The sequence below is a fragment of the Cyprinus carpio genome, chromosome A4 (genome assembly GCF_018340385.1).
Source record: "Cyprinus carpio isolate SPL01 chromosome A4, ASM1834038v1, whole genome shotgun sequence".
NCBI lineage: Eukaryota > Metazoa > Chordata > Actinopteri > Cypriniformes > Cyprinidae > Cyprinus > Cyprinus carpio.
The window spans coordinates 23045074-23061181 of NC_056575.1; the positions used below are offsets into that span (position 1 = coordinate 23045074).

Here is a 16108-nt window from a genome sequence, read left to right on the forward strand (position 1 = left end):
ACCCCGTTATATTTGTTTTCTAATGTAAATTATATGATTTTAGCGCAAAAGACTTTTATTTTGGTCTGGCGATGTGACGTCATAAGGCTGCGCTGCGCTCCTGCGTCTGAGATTCAGCTGAAGAAAGGTATTTAATAATGTATAGTGTTTAAATCAAGACAACTTGTTTAGAAAATTGTATATAAAACTGTGAGATTAAATATATTATCCAATGTAACACTGTTATCCTTTATTTAGTTACATTTACGAAGATTATATTTTGTGGGTGTAATGTGCATCCAGACATGAGAAACAGAAAAGGTGCTTCTCATTTCGCTCCCTGTATTCTGAATCAGTTTATCATAAACACGCATTCGGTTACTGACAATTATATTAGTGATGGAGAAACGGAGCTTTTTGAAACTCCGAGTCAACTGAATCAATATCTAATCAAAATTATTCAGAAATAAAAAACAAACAAATAAACAAACAAATACACAAATAGCTGCTCAAAACAACAAACACAAGTGTAATGAAAACTTTTACAAACCAACCGCAAATGTTTTCATGAGAGTGGAATTTATATAATCTACAAGTCAGAAATGCTAAATAAAAATCTTAATACAAATGTGAAACTTTGTATACTTTGTCCTTTTATTAATTTATGTGCTGGTAAGGTGTTTTTTTTTTTGTCTTGTCAAGTGATTTAAGTCCATTAACTCTCACTCTGACTGACTCCCTTACCAGTGCGCTGACTACTGATTTGTTCTCATCTTAAACAGGACAAAGCGTCCAAAGACAGAAAACTCCTCCTGAAGCGACTGAGATCCACGTGACACACTTTTATAAAGATGGAGTTTATTAAAGAGGAGAATGAAGATGTAAAGATTGAAGAAACATTCAGAGTCAAACAAGAAGATACTGAGATACAAACAGGTTGGTTTTCATTCTCAAAGTTGAAGTCACTCATTTTAATGTCCAGCTCTACAGAAATAGATTATAAATAATAATAATAATTAGCTTTAAACATAATTATTCTGTGTAACATTAAACCCAATATCTACTGATAAAAAAAAAAAAACAATGAAAATGGTGTCTAAAAAAAAAAAAAAAAATTTGCATGAAGCAAACCGTGATAACTGAGTTAACATTTGTTATCTGTGATTTTTATCTACTTGTCCTGAAAAGTGCCATACTAACATTAACATGACTGAATGTAAATAGCAGTAAGTGTTAATAGCAACAACTAATAAATAAGTCATATTTCAGAAAAACCAGCTTGGTAAATAGTAATCTGCTTATAAATAGTAATAATAAAATAATAAAACATTCATCCAGCTGACACAGCTTGGTACTGTATGCTGTAGAGGTCGACCGATAGTGGATTTTGCCGATACCGATAGCTAGGTTGGACCACGCTGACCGATACCGATTAATTAACCGATAGTTTTTAAAATGGATACTGAACAAAAACTAAAATAGTGCTTTATTTACAAAAAAACCCGTACTACTACTAAAATAATTACAACAAAAAAAATAAAAATTAAATGTTGACATTACCACACTCTAACAAGGAACAATACTTACACAGCTTTAATTAATCTTAATGTTACAAATGGACTCTTATTTTAAAGCATTACTTTGAAAGCGTTACCATTTCATTATCAACAGTCATGCTTTAAAGATGCCACATCTTTAAATATATAACAAAGGCCATATCATGACAATTATACCAGCACATGTGTACTCTCCCACACTTTATAACTGGCTTTATTCTTGAACACTTAATGATTATTTTATCAAAATAAAAGAAACGCAGCACTATGATAGGTATCGTAACCCACTCCGGGACACGTCATAATCAAACTCGAGCAGGCGGTCTAAAACCAGTTTAATCACTAAACGGACACAAGTTTACTTCAAGAATGAACATGATACAAAAATAAGTTTGAAGTTACGAAGCAAATGGAAAGAGCAATCTATATTATAACTCTATAAATGAAGCATACAGACTTTATTAGAGCCACAGAAAGACAAACGTTTCGATGGAAATGCTCAATATACAATTCATTATGTACATTAACAACGATTCAGGGCTAATATAATGTAATTTAATAGAAAACTATGTGAATTGCGCTCTGTGGCGCGGCAGGATTTTCTGCATTTAAATCTGGGTCTGAAGTTTCTTGCTCTGTTCAGCGTGCAGCATCACGTGTCTAAACAAATAGCACGTGCTGTCAGTGATTTCAACCACTCTCGCACTCAAGCCGCTCTCGCACTGTGTAATGAAAACAGAGCCTTCTCAGCCGCTCCAGCAACGGACGCAACCCGTAAAACTATCGGCATGGATTTTTGCCAATAACCGATTGTTGCCACAATCAACTATCGGTGCCGATTAATTGGCAAAACCGATACATCGGTCGACCTCTAGTATGCTGTTCATCTTTGTTCTTAATTTGAAGATCTTTGGTGAACAAATAAAACAGTCAGTGACCAGTAACTTTATAATGAACTGCAGCATAATAAAATCAAACTCTTCATGTTTTTGAGCCAAACAAATGATATGGCCATTTGTTGTTTTGGCGGGATATGTGAACGTCAGAGCTTCGAACTGGGAGTACTTTTTGGGAAGCTAGTACTGAAAGTTCAACGGGTGGGAATTCCGGTTTGACGGCCGTTCTGATCCACTTTCATGGGAGGTAAAAGGTTGAAAAACAGGGTTACGGGTTGCCTGGAACCGGCACAAGTTCATTGCCCTGTATAAGACTTCTCCGCGTAGATGATGTGAGAGTGATGAACTTAATATTTCTTTATGAACAAAACTAATTGGCTTTGTTTTCGCATCAAACACACTTTAATCAATAGTGTATAATTAGCATCTACATGCATTCTATTTCTATTTTTATACACTAAAAATAAAACATGCTTCAAATAAAAAGCCTTTGGACAAACTATGCAAAAAACTATGCATTGTTTTCCATCAAAGCGTCAAAAGTGTCTTTCTATGGTGACTATCAGTTTTATTCACATATGGGCAGAAATGAATGGAGAAATCATTTAAAGACGTAATCAAACAGACGATGAACACTATTACCAGCAATTATTACATGAGCAATCAAACTGTAGTAAAATTTGGTAGTTTTCTGTACTGTATGTTGTCTCTCTGGGTTAGCATCATCGGAGGTCCTCTGAGGTGGGTTGGAATCATCTCTTCTCAGGTGTTTCTGGAATCCAGACTGAAGCTTGTGTAAATCCTAGTAGAGCCCTTTAACCGCATTCGATTGATGTATTGCTCTTATCTGTACATCAAAACTGAAGTTTATTTAAGTTTGCTTTTCGAGGTTAGCAGGAGAAAATACCGCCCAAAACGCTATAACGCGTTAATCGACTCCAGAGGTGTTTCATTGTCTACCTGATTTGAACATATGAAATTTGGGCTTCATGAATGGCCTTACCATGTGGTATGCTAATCCTAAAGGATGATACTTTTTTATTTAACATAAATCCAACAGTAAATGCTGAATTTAGTGTAGTCACCATCCTTAACCAGACCGCCCATCCCAGAGAATATCCCTCTTTTTTTGACAATAGTTCACATTAAGATTTATAACATGAAAACCACACATAACACAAGTTATAGTAACACAGGTGACATCATGCCTTTTGGGTCCTTGTGCGAACTGCTGCCCTAGGATAGTTAGTCCTGACCTTGAGTTATTTTGTTTTTATATTTCTTTTCTCGACATATTTATAATATAACATGTGACGCAAGTTTCACCAAACATGTTTAAACCACGTTGACGGTCACTTATCTACTCTAATGGCAACATAATAAAGATAAATATTGAAGAAGAGATTTTGTCTTCACACCATCTGTCAAATTTCCCTCCAAAGAGGATATACATCATGATGTTGGGAGATGAATTTTGGAGACAAACCATTGCTGATATCTAGAGGTTTTTATAGGGAGTACACATTTGACACTGATTTCTCGGACATACACAAAATGGATGATGTAATTAAAATGCATTAGCAAATATATTTTTGTTTAAATGGCCGTTTCTTATAAGTCTAATGATTATTTGGGACGAATATTTTATAAGAACTTGTACAGAAACTGTAATTATAGCTAATCTGAAGAACAAACCTCACATTTACGCACTGGACAGCACAAAAACAGACAAATTCCAGTATGAATAGGCCATGTTTTTTGCAGAAAAAGATGGATATCTATTGGCTTTTGTATTAACATATTTAAGAAGTGATCATTGTTGAAGTGTAACAGTTATGGAAACTGTAAATTGACAATAGAGTCCATGGACATACTGTACCCCCACTTATAGAATGACTCCTGAGCGCATAGAACAGAACGCTAAGTATTTTGTTATCAAATTAAAACTGTAATTCACTAAAATACAATTATACACTAATAGATTATACATGTAAATCTTTTTTTTTTTTTCTTGGTGGTTTTACTGTACTGAGAGTTTGAGTTTTCTTAATAACACTGTTATTGTACACTGAACAGTTACTCGTAAAGAAGAGGAGGAGTACAACTGCATAGGTGTCATATTTTTGCCATTGAATAAACTGAACAGTTGAATGGCGTTACTTCCTGAAACCATATTCCCTTTATACTGCAAACACTGTTACTATAAACACAAAATGCGTTATATAAAAGACCATTACCATTAAAATCAATTAGCTCAAATCAGACCTCATGATCATTTCTATCCAGTTCCCTAGTGGAAGACAAGATTTGTGGAGTTTCAGTGTTTCTCTGTTAGTCATAGAGGACTAATATGGGGAGGAAAACACTTGTTTGTAAATTAACTGAAATCTTAAAGCTATAAATGTTATTTTAGTAAGTACTGATATAATTCCATTTCAGCACATATTTATACTGCCCAATTTTAATAAAGAGACCATGGGAAAATGGTAAATCACGTTTTCATTAACATTTAGAAGAAATAATTTTAACCATTTTAATGAAAGATTGCCCTTTCAGGACAATCAGTTTTTAAACTCACCCGTCACAATTACTCCATCAATAATATGCACTTTCAAACCAATAAAGGTTGAAATTAAATTTTATTGACTTGATGTTATGGGGGAAACTTTATGGAGATAAGATTAATCACATAAGGAGTCAGTTGCAGTTAATAAATTAAATATTTAAATCTCTCATGCACTTTCATTTTGATTTACATAATTCCTTATGAGTTTGAAATACTCCATAAGTTGTTTCCAATTCTTTAATTTGGAAGAACACTGAGATGTTAGCCCTAGAGTGAGAATATATCACAAATGCCTCTTAGTTATCATGATTGAAAATCAACTCACATTTGCTGTACATTCAGATAGAAGAATATGTAAAAGCTGTAAACAGGTAACTGGATTGGGCAATTAATCCTGTACCCCGTTAGATTTGTTTTTCTATGTAACTTATATGAAATTTTAGCGCAAAGATTTATTTTGTTGGTCTGGTCGATGGGTACGTACAAGGCTGCGCTGCGCTCCTGCGTGTATTCATCTGAAGAAGGTTATTAATAATGTATAGTGGTTTAAAGCAAGACACTTTGTTTTACAAATTGATCTAAAAACTGGTGAGGATTTTAAATATATTATCCCCCAATGTACACTGTTATCCTTTATTTAGTTCACATTTCTAAGATTATATTTTGTGGGTGTACTGTGCATCCAGCATTACGAGAAACAGAAAAGGTGCTTCTCATTTCGCTCCCCGTATTCTGAATTCAGTTTATCAGAAACACGCATTCGGTTACTGACAATTATATTAGTGATGGAGAAACGGAGCTTTTTGAAACTCCGAGTCAACTGAATCAATTGCTTTGCAAAATGATTCAGTGATTCGAATCACTCGAATTAGCGCACGCTGACGTCACGTGCTGCTCAAAAACAGACAACCACAAGTGTAATGAAAACTTTATACAAACCAACCGCAAATGTTTTCACGTATTGAGAGTGGAATTTTATATAATCTACAAGTCAGAAATGCTAAATAAAAATCTTAATACAAATGTGAAACTTTGTATACTTTGTCCTTTTATTAATTTATGTGCTAGTAAGGTTTTTTTTGTCTTGTCAAGTTTAAGTCCACTCTCACTCTGACTGACTCCCTTACCAGTGTGCTGACTGCTGATTGAGATTCACCCAGAGATTTAGTTTACATTTATTTTTCTTTCCGTTATTTTTTCTCATCTTAAACAGGACAAAGTGTCCAAAGCACAGAAGTTTGGCTCCCTGAAAGAAGAAACTGAGATCCACGTGACACTTTTATAAAAAATTGGAATTTTATTAGCAGAGGAGCGAAGATGTAAAGATTGAAGAAACATTCAGAGTCAAACATGAAGATACTGAGGAACAAACAGGTTGGTTTTCATTCTCAAAGCTGAAGTCACTCATTTTAATGTCCAGCTCTACAGAAATAGAGATAAAATAATAATAATAATTAGCTTTAACATAATTATTCTGTGTAACATTAAACCCAATATCTGCTGATTAAAAAAAAAACAATGAAAATGGTTAAAAAAAAAAAAAAAATTGCATGAAGCAAACCGTGATAACTGAGTTATTATCAGTGATTTTTTATCTACTGTCCTGACTAACATTAACATGACTGAATGTAAATAGCAGTAAGTGTTAATAAAAACAAAAAATAAACAACTAATATAAATATCAAAAAAACCACATAAAAAAAAACTAATCAAACTAATAAACAGCAAAAAAAAAATAATAAAAAAATAATAAAACATTCATCCAGCTGACACAGCTTGGTACTGTATGCTGTAGAGGTCTAACCGATAGTGGATTTTTGCTAGTTGGACCACGCTGACTGGATACCCGATTAATTAACTGATAGTTTTTAAATGGATACTGAACAAAAACTAAAAATAGTCTTTTTATTTACATAAATAAATAAATAAATAAATACCGGTACCGACCCATACAGGAGTATAGTAGTAGCATTAGTACATACTACTTAATAATCGTAATAGTAAATGCCGACATTACCACACTCTAACAAGGAACAATACTTACACAGCTTTAATTAATCTTAATGTTACAAATGGACTCTTATTTTAAAGCATTACCATTTCAACAGTCATGCTTAAAGATGCACATCTTTAAGTATATACACAAAGGCCATAGCATTGATCACCATTTACCAGCACAATGTATAACTCTCACCACTTTAAGCGCTTCTATTCTTGAACACTTAATGCGATCATTTTTATCAAAAATAAAAGAGTAGCGCTGAGTCTAGGAGACTGCATCGGTATCACAACCGACTCTGCTCTGGAGCACAGAAATTTCAAACGTTTCAATGAAAAAAATGCGCACTATACAATGCATTATATACATTCACAACGATTTCAGTGCTAATATAATGTCACGCACTGAAAATTATGTGAATTGGCGCTCTGTGCGCAGCGGAATTTTCTGTCATTTGCATTTAACTCCGGTCTGAATTTCTTTGCTCTGTCAGCGTGCAGCATCACGCAGTCTTAGAACAAATAGCACATGCTGTCAGTGATTTCAGTCCAGAATCGTGCTCTCCGCGACGTATGGTGGCACAGACCCTTCTCAGCCAGCTTCAGCAACAGGACCCAAACCGGTAAAACTATCGGCATGGATTTTTGCCAACAACCGTTGTTGCCTACAATCCACATGCTTGCCCGATTAATTTGGCAAAACCGATACATCGGCTCAACTGCAGCATAATAAAATCAAAATCTTCATGTTTTTGAGCCAAACAGTTGATATCAAAAACAGTCAGTGACCAGTAACTTTATAATGAACTGCAGCATAATAAAATCAAACTCTTCATGTTTTTGAGCCAAACAAATGATATCAAAGACCTAAGTAGTGCGCTAAAAAAAAAAAAAAAACGTTGAATATAGTTGTAAAATGGACATCTTCCAACAGCCTCAGAAGTTGATCTAGGATGAGAGTTTCTTCTCCTGGGCTGCATTGAACGTTGAATATAGTTGTAAAATGGTTTCTCTCCGAGATGCTGGATTATGAGGTCTCTGGTGTCATTGTAGATGCAGGGAATCTCAGTGTACATAAAAAAATTATGGCTTAGAAGCTGGTATTTTTGGTTGAAGTGATGAAGCATTTGCAGTAATCACCAGATGCTTTCAACGGATCAACAGGCCCGTGATCCATACATTGGGGGGAAGTTTATTTGATCCCCTGCTGATTTTTGTAAGTTTGCCCACTTACAAAGAAATTGAGGTTCTGTAATTTTTATGGTAGGTTATTTTAATGGATATGATACAGATAATCCACCAACTCCAGAAAAAACCCAATTATATAAGGTTAGAAATTGATTTGCATTTCAGTGCGTGAAATAAGTATTTGATCCCCTACCAACCAGCAAGAATTCTGGCTACCACAGATTGATTATGTGCCCATGTAGTACACTCCTAATGTCATCTGGTTAGGTGTATAAGACATCTGTCTACACAATCTGTATCTTCCATTCAAACCTCTCCCACCACCATGGGGCAAGACCAAAGAGCTGTCAACGGTATGTCAGAAGCAAGATTTGTAGATCTGCACACGGGCTTGAATGGCTACAAGACCATCAGCGCAGAAGCCTGGTTAGAAGGAGACAACTGTTTGGTGCGATTATTCGGAAATGGAAGAAATCAACCAAACCTCAGAAAATCGTCCTTGGTCTTGAGCTCTAATGCCAAGAGCTTGCCTCAATGGGGTAAGGACAATCATGTAATACCGTGAGGGCTCACCCCAGAACTACACTGAAGGAGCGCGTTCTTGATCGTAAGGCGAGTTGTACCACATTCACCAAGAAAACATTGGTAACACACTACACCACAATAGCTCGAGACTGAAAATCCGGCAGCGCCCGCAATGTCCCCCTGCTCAAGAAGCACATGTACAGGCGCTGTTTAAATGTTTCCAAAGAACATCTAAATGATTCAGAGAGGCTTGGGAGAAAGTCATGGTCAGATGAGACCAAATTGCGGCTCTTTGGCACTAACTCACTCGCCGTGTTTGGAGGAGAGAAATGCTGACTATGAACCCTAGCACAGACAATGGAAACATTAATTGTTGGGGCTGTTTTTTCCGGCTAAGGTTACATTACCACTTCACCCATTGAGGGGCAATTGTCGGCCATGTACTGTTAAATCTTGACGAGAAACCTCCTTTCTCAGCCCGAACCACTGAAGATGGACTTCATGGATAAAGTCTTCATGGTTACAGGTGACCCAAAACATACCGCCAAGGCAACAAAGGAGTGGCTCAAGAAGAAGGACATTAAGGCCTAGCCAGTCTCCAGACCTCAAACCTATAGAAAATCTGTGGAGGGAGCTGAAACTTTGAGTTGCCAATCAACAGCCAAGAAACCTTAAGATTTAGAGAGGATTATGGAGGATCTGTAAAGAGGAGTGGGGATCAAAATCCCTCCTGAGAATGTGTGCAAAACCCAGTGACCAAACTACAAATCAAAAATAAAAAATCATTACCTCTGAAGCGTTACAGCAAGGGTTTCTGGCACCAAGTACTAAGTATGTTTTTGCTTGGGACTGGCCACTTATTTCCTCCACTGAAATGCAAATCAATTTCTAATCTTTATGTAATGTTTTTCTCTGTAGCGAGTTTACTTTTTGTGCATTAAGATGAATAATGACACCTTCAAGCAGACAACTTTTAAAATCCTTCAGCAAAAGCAACTTAAGCAACTGCTCAAAGGTAGTGGCCTTGCTGGAGAAACACAAATAGGGCTCTTTTCACTCATGCAAATTCTACATGCATCTGTTTTTCTGTTTTCGCATGCACTTTAAACTTCTTGCAATAAACCTCGGGGACCAACTCATAGGCTCTGAGAATCTCATAATCCAGACTCTGCTCAATAGGATCCAATAGGTAATGAGCCAAATCTCTTGGTCCTTACCCTCAAACTGCTTGTAGGAAGCAGTGCCCCATATCCTTTGGCCACCTAACTTACCTGCGATGACGCCAAAGTAAGCGCCACCTCGGACTCAACTAAATGGAGCAAAAGCTTGATTATTTATCTAACATCGAATTGGGAAATCCTCATTCTACATCTGCACTAACAGGCACGTTAGGTGTGGAGGAAGAAGTAGAAATTATAACAAATTATACTTTATGTGAAAATTGTTTTAAGTTCATTTTGTTTTAAAAGACTATTTAATGTTAAAAATAATTGCTTTCAATTTAACTGTGATGTTAAATGGCTATTATTATTGGTTAAAATTGAGGGGAATTTTTTTTTATTAGAGACAGATCAGTAGCAGTATTGGGATCAATGATACTGGCCTTGTAATAAAAGGCTACTTGGTAAAAGAATACCATTAAACTACATATTTTAAATACACATTCTTTGTTGTTTCTACATTAATTTGAAGATGCAATGTGAAATTATGACAATATAAAGATATTAATATGCAATTAATTACAGAAAATGTGCAATTAATCAGTTGTTTTTTTAATCAATTGACAGCACTAGTTTAAATGTTTTAAAGTTTGTTGCTTTTTTGCCATTAAACTGGTTTTAACTTATATTTTCTTATTTAGCCTCAGACCTGATGGCACTAAAGAGGAGAGAGTCAAGAACTGAATGAAATGGAAAAGAAAGATCAAAATGACAAACCACGATTTCAAAAAGCGGAAGAAAGCTGGAGTTAGTTTCTCACAGAATGAGAAAATACTTGCTCACCAAAAAAAAAAATCTAACACAAACTACAAACCTTAATTCCCCCATGAGAATCCATACTGGAGAGAGACCTTTCACCTGCCAACAGTGTGGACAAATTTTCAATCAAAAGAAAGCCTTGAAGTCCACATTAAAATTCAAGTGGGAAGGAAGCCATTCATATGCTCTCAGTGTGGAAAGTGTTTTACACAGAAAAAAAAAAAACCATAATGCCCACATGAGAACTCACACTGGATGAAGACCTTACACCTGCAAACTGTGTAGGGAAGAGTTTAGCAACACGTAAACGAGGAAACCTTAGACTCACATGAGAATTCACACGGGAGAGAATCCATTTGTATGTGATCGGTGTGGAAGGAGTTTAGGCAGAAAAAAACAACTTTATACTCACACTAGAAGTCCACCTGGGAGAGACCATTCAACATGTGATCACTGTGGAAAGAGTTTCAGATATAAAGAAAACCTTAATAATCACATGAGAATTCATTTAGAGAAAACAGATTTAAATGTCATCAGTCGCGAAAGGAGTTTCACAGAGAGGAAACATCTTAAGAATCATGTAATAATTCACATCGGAGAAAAGCCTTTCATGTGCCATCACTGTGGGAAGAGTTGCTCAAGAGAAGAAGGACACCTCAAGACTCACATCAGAGTTCACACTGGAGAGAAACCTTTTATCTGCCCTCAGTGTGGAAAGAGTTTCAGGTTTAAAGGAAACTTAAAGGCTCACATTAGAAGTCACACCGGAGAGAAGCCATTCACATGTCTTTAGTGTGAAATGAGTTTCTCAAATAACAAAGACCTGAAACATCATTCTGAAAAGAAATTGCCATTTTCCTCAGTGTGACAAGAGGTTTAGAAAAAGGAGGAATTTCAACAATCCATTCTTAAAGACAATTCAAGTGTACTCAGTGTAATAAAAACATTTTTTGCCATCACACTTACTGTACAGATGCATGAAAAAAGTCATGCAAATGTGAAACTCTGCTTGTGTCCTTTGTTAAAGACTATAACAAGAATAATGCTGTATGAATACAAGGCTACGTTCACGTCGCAGCTGAATGCAGGGTATACAGTAGGTGGCCATCCATAACGTTGCTTCTACCGCCGCTCGTACCGCCGCCGCGGCGTCTGCCAAGTGCATTTGCAGCTTTTTGACGGCTGAGTGGGTAGCTTTAATCTACAGGAGTTTTCAAACAAGTGCATCAAAGCACATTTTAGCAAATAGGCGTCAGCTTTGCCTCGCTGATGTGTTACATTTGACTGCTGCAGTCAGGGAAAATGAAAGAAAAACACTGTAGTTAAAATATTTAATATTCACAGATGAAAGTTTGGTACTTATGAAGTTGTATTTTTCTTAGAGCGAATTCGAAGCAGGCAGTATTACACCATATTTTAGATTTGATGTATATTTTCTCTAAGCTACACAGTATTAAACCAAACCAAAAATTAAAATTATGTCATTGGGTGTACAGTATTATTTATATTATATAGATTATGTGTTATATTATTCAAAATAAATTGTGGTTTTTACTTTGCATGCATTGGCATTAAAGTGGTAGCCTATTTTAGTGAGCTAGGCTACATGGATTTATATACAAAATGTCAATATTCTCTATATTAGGCCTATATTTTAATTTATATTTTAAGGAAATTTCTTTAAATAAACAACATGCATTTTTGTTATTTCTTACCTGTCCTCTAATTTTGACAGACAACTTCTTGGGGAAAATATATTTGTCTGTACACTGAGTACGAAATGTATGCGTATTACTTTATAGAATTATTTTCTTTATTTTAGTAAAACATTGAAGCACTATTAATTTCGTTTCCCATTATTTAGGCCTAATTAAAAAGAGCAAAAGAAACAAATAAATTAAACCTGCGGTTAGCTAAATCATTGAAATTCTAAAAGTATGGACTGATTAATAAAAGCGTCACCGTTAAACTCAAGTTCTCTCATATAATCACCAAAGTGCAAAATGATGTAAAAAAAAAAAAAAAAAGGGAGCCTTCTTTACTTGCTTTCCCTTATAATTTAAGTAAAAAAATAAAATTGCAGCCGCATTTTAAATGCAGGTGGTAAAATGTCTGTGTGCAAGATTTCACTTGGTAGCAGTGATGCTGAGTGCCGTGCAGCATTTATTCTTATTTTGTTTATCTTCTTTACAAATCTTGTTTGGTTTTTATTTGGAGAATTGCATGTACAAATAATTTACGTTGTAATGCATATGCAAAATGTGGTGTATTCATATTCAAGTGTTTGTCGAAAGGTATTAATCGCATGCATGCAAATTCTACATGCATCTGTTTTTCTGTTTTCGCATGCACTTTAAACTTCTTGCAATAAACCTCGGGGACCAACTCATAGGCTCTGAGAATCTCATAATCCAGACTCTGCTCAATAGGTAATGATGCGCAAATCTCTTGAGCCTTACCCGTGAAACTGCATTGTAGGAGCAGTGCCCACATATCCTTTGGCCACCTAAACTTACCTGCGATGCGCCAAAGTAAGCGCCAACCTCGGACTCACGAAATGGAGGCAAAAGCTTGACCATTTACTAACATCGAATTTGGGATTTCCTCATTCTACATCTGCACTAACAGGCACGTTATGTGTGGAGGAAGAAGTAGAAATTATAACAAATTATACTTTATGTGAAGATTGTTTTAAGTTCACTATTTTGTTTTAAAAGACTATTAAATGTTAAAAATAATTGCTTTCAATTTAACTGTAATGTTAAATGGCTATAATTAATGGTTAAAATTGAGGGGAAAATGGATTTATTAGAGACAGATCAGTAGCAGTATTGGTATCAATGATACTGGCCTTGTAATAAAGGCAAGAATACCAAAAAAATACAAATAAAAAACACATTTTAAATACACATTCTTTGTTGTTTCTACATTAATTTGAAGATTCTAGATATTAGTATGCAATTAATTACAGAAAATGTGCAATTAATCAGTTATTTTTTTAATCAGTTGACAGCACTAGTTTAAATGTTTTGATGTTTGTTGCTTTTTGCCATTAAACTTATATTTTTCTTATTTCGCCTCAGACCTGATGGCACTTAAAGAGGAGAGTCAAGAACTGAATGAAATGGAAAAGAAAGATCAAAATGAGAAACATGATTTCAAAATGGAAGAAAAATCGATTAGTTGCTCACAGAATGAAAATACTTGCTCACCAAAAAAAAATCAAACACAAACTACAAACCTTAATTCCCCCATGAGAATCCATACTGGAGAGAGACCTTTCACCTGCCAACAGTGTGGACAAATTTTCAATCAAAAAGAAAGCCTTGAAGTCCACATGAAAATTCACAGTGGAAGGAAGCCATTCATATGCTCTCAGTGTGGAAAGTGTTTTACACAGAAAAAAAACCGTAATGCCCACATGAGAACTCACACTGGAGAAAGACCTTACACCTGCAAACTGTGTGGGAAGAGTTTCACACGTAACGGAAACCTTAAGACTCACATGAGAATTCACACAGGAGAGAATCCATTTGAATGTGATCAGTGTGGAAGGAGTTTCAGGCAGAAAAAACAACTTTATACTCACACTAGAAGTCACACTGGAGAGAGGCCATTCACATGTGATCACTGTGGAAAGAGTTTCAGATATAAAGAAAACCTTAATAATCACATGAGAATTCATTTAAGAGAAAACAGATTTAAATGTCATCAGTGCGAAAGGAGTTTCACAGAGAGGAAACATCTTAAGAATCATGTAATAATTCACATCGGAGAAAAGCCTTTCATGTGCCATCACTGTGGGAAGAGTTGCTCAAGAGAAGGACACCTCAAGACTCACATCAGAGTTCACACTGGAGAGAAACCTTTTATCTGCCCTCAGTGTGGAAAGAGTTTCAGGTTTAAAGGAAACTTAAAGGCTCACATTAGAAGTCACACCGGAGAGAAGCCATTCACATGTCTTTAGTGTGAAATGAGTTTCTCAAATAACACAGACCTGAAACACCATTTAAAAACTAATTCTGAAAAGAAATTGCCATTTTCCTCAGTGTGACAAGAGGTTTAGAAAATGGAGGAATTTCAACAATCCATTCTGAAAGACAATTCAAGTGTAGTCAGTGTTATAAAAACATTTTTTGCCATCAAACTTGCTGTACAGATGCATGAAAAAAGTCATGCAAATGTGAGACTCTGCTTGTGTCCTTTGTTAAAGACTATAACAAGAATAATGCTGTATGAATACAAGGCTACGTTCACGTCGCAGCTGAATGCAGGGTATACCTTATTGTCATCTTCATGACTACTTCCTTTACTTCTTTTATTTACATATTTCATCTCTTTAAGCTTCACCATAAGGCTTTTTTATTTTCTTTTGTTTATATGTACTCCTGTGGCCATACCCATAGGTGGAAATCGTGGTGGTATTGTGGGGTTCAGGACCCCTTCCATCTGAGGGTTGCTCAATATGATGTTTTAGTGGCAGATCAGTGGGCTTGCTGCAGGTGAATATCTAAGTAAGAGACATCCTCTGTCCCAGACAAAAATACCATGTGGAGGACGCAAGATAATTTAATATTTATATGATCTGTGTGGTGAACCTACGAACTTAAGTCATATTTGAACAACTATCACTTTGTATTGTTTGGCCAGATAAAATGACATAGAAAAGAAAAATGGACATAAGATAATTTTTCAGTGCACCAAAACACAAAAAGTCTACTAAAAGTCTCCAAATTAAGGCAATTTGGCTTTGTTTAAGGCAAAACATCTTTGTGTCCCCTTTAGAAATGACCCCCCCCCCCCCCAATCAAAATATAAGTCAAACTTATACCTTGCTAGGAAATGCAACAGTGTAACTGGAAGATTATAAATAAATTGACATAAACTGAACAAAATTATCTGATTCCATTGATTGATGTTTTTTTTTTTTAGCTTATTATTTAGTCAAGTTGATTTCAGTTTAATGTTGTAATATCTGGACTTTACAACTTTACATTTATGATCAGGAAAAGCATAGAAACACTAGTCAGCTCTGAAATATTTTTTTGTATCAGCACAGTTCATTCTTTGCTGTTTTTCCAATGGCCTGTATGTATTATTTTGCAAAAGCTTGACAGCTTTGAATAATGTCTTGCTTCTGTATTAATTAGCTTTGAATAATGTCTTGCTTCTGTATAACCAATCAGCATTGGTATGACCATCGCGCCGACGCCTTACGTGCACACATTACATATTTTTGCTATATTGAAGCCTGTTCATTATCAAAATAAAACAGTTAAAGAAACAAATAAAAATATAGACTGCTCCGTTGTACAAAATGTGTTGCGTTCAAAGTGACCGCGCCTCACTGTGCTGATAAAGCCGATGTGAAGGATGATGTTTTATGACGATGAAAGTACAAACACTATATGATAAATGATA

The 16108-nt window shown here is 35.5% G+C and overlaps 1 protein-coding gene across 2 annotated transcripts; it reads left to right on the top strand.

The window, feature by feature from the left end:
- Positions 1 to 765: 765 nt before the first annotated feature.
- Positions 766 to 15711, top strand: LOC122140450 (gastrula zinc finger protein XlCGF7.1-like). Of its 2 annotated transcripts, none has more exons than XM_042744233.1 (2): positions 766 to 915; positions 13771 to 15711. In XM_042744233.1, the coding sequence occupies exons 1-2, from the start codon at positions 831 to 833 to the stop codon at positions 14652 to 14654; spliced, it is 969 nt and encodes a 322-aa protein (XP_042600167.1). In that variant the 5' UTR covers positions 766 to 830; the 3' UTR covers positions 14655 to 15711. The 2 variants fall into 2 exon arrangements, with proteins under 2 accessions (XP_042600167.1, XP_042600175.1); XM_042744241.1 differs by lacking the exon at positions 766 to 915 and adding an exon at positions 6320 to 6371.
- Positions 15712 to 16108: the final 397 nt, after the last annotated feature.

Bases quoted from the DNA above. Each gene is read 5' to 3' on its own strand.
- LOC122140450 (XM_042744233.1), top strand. From the start codon at position 831: ATGGAGTTTATTAAAGAGGAGAATGAAGATGTAAAGATTGAAGAAACA. The intron at 916-13,770 runs GTTGGTTTTCAT...ATTTCGCCTCAG, and splicing joins AGATACTGAGATACAAACAG to ACCTGATGGCACTTAAAGAG.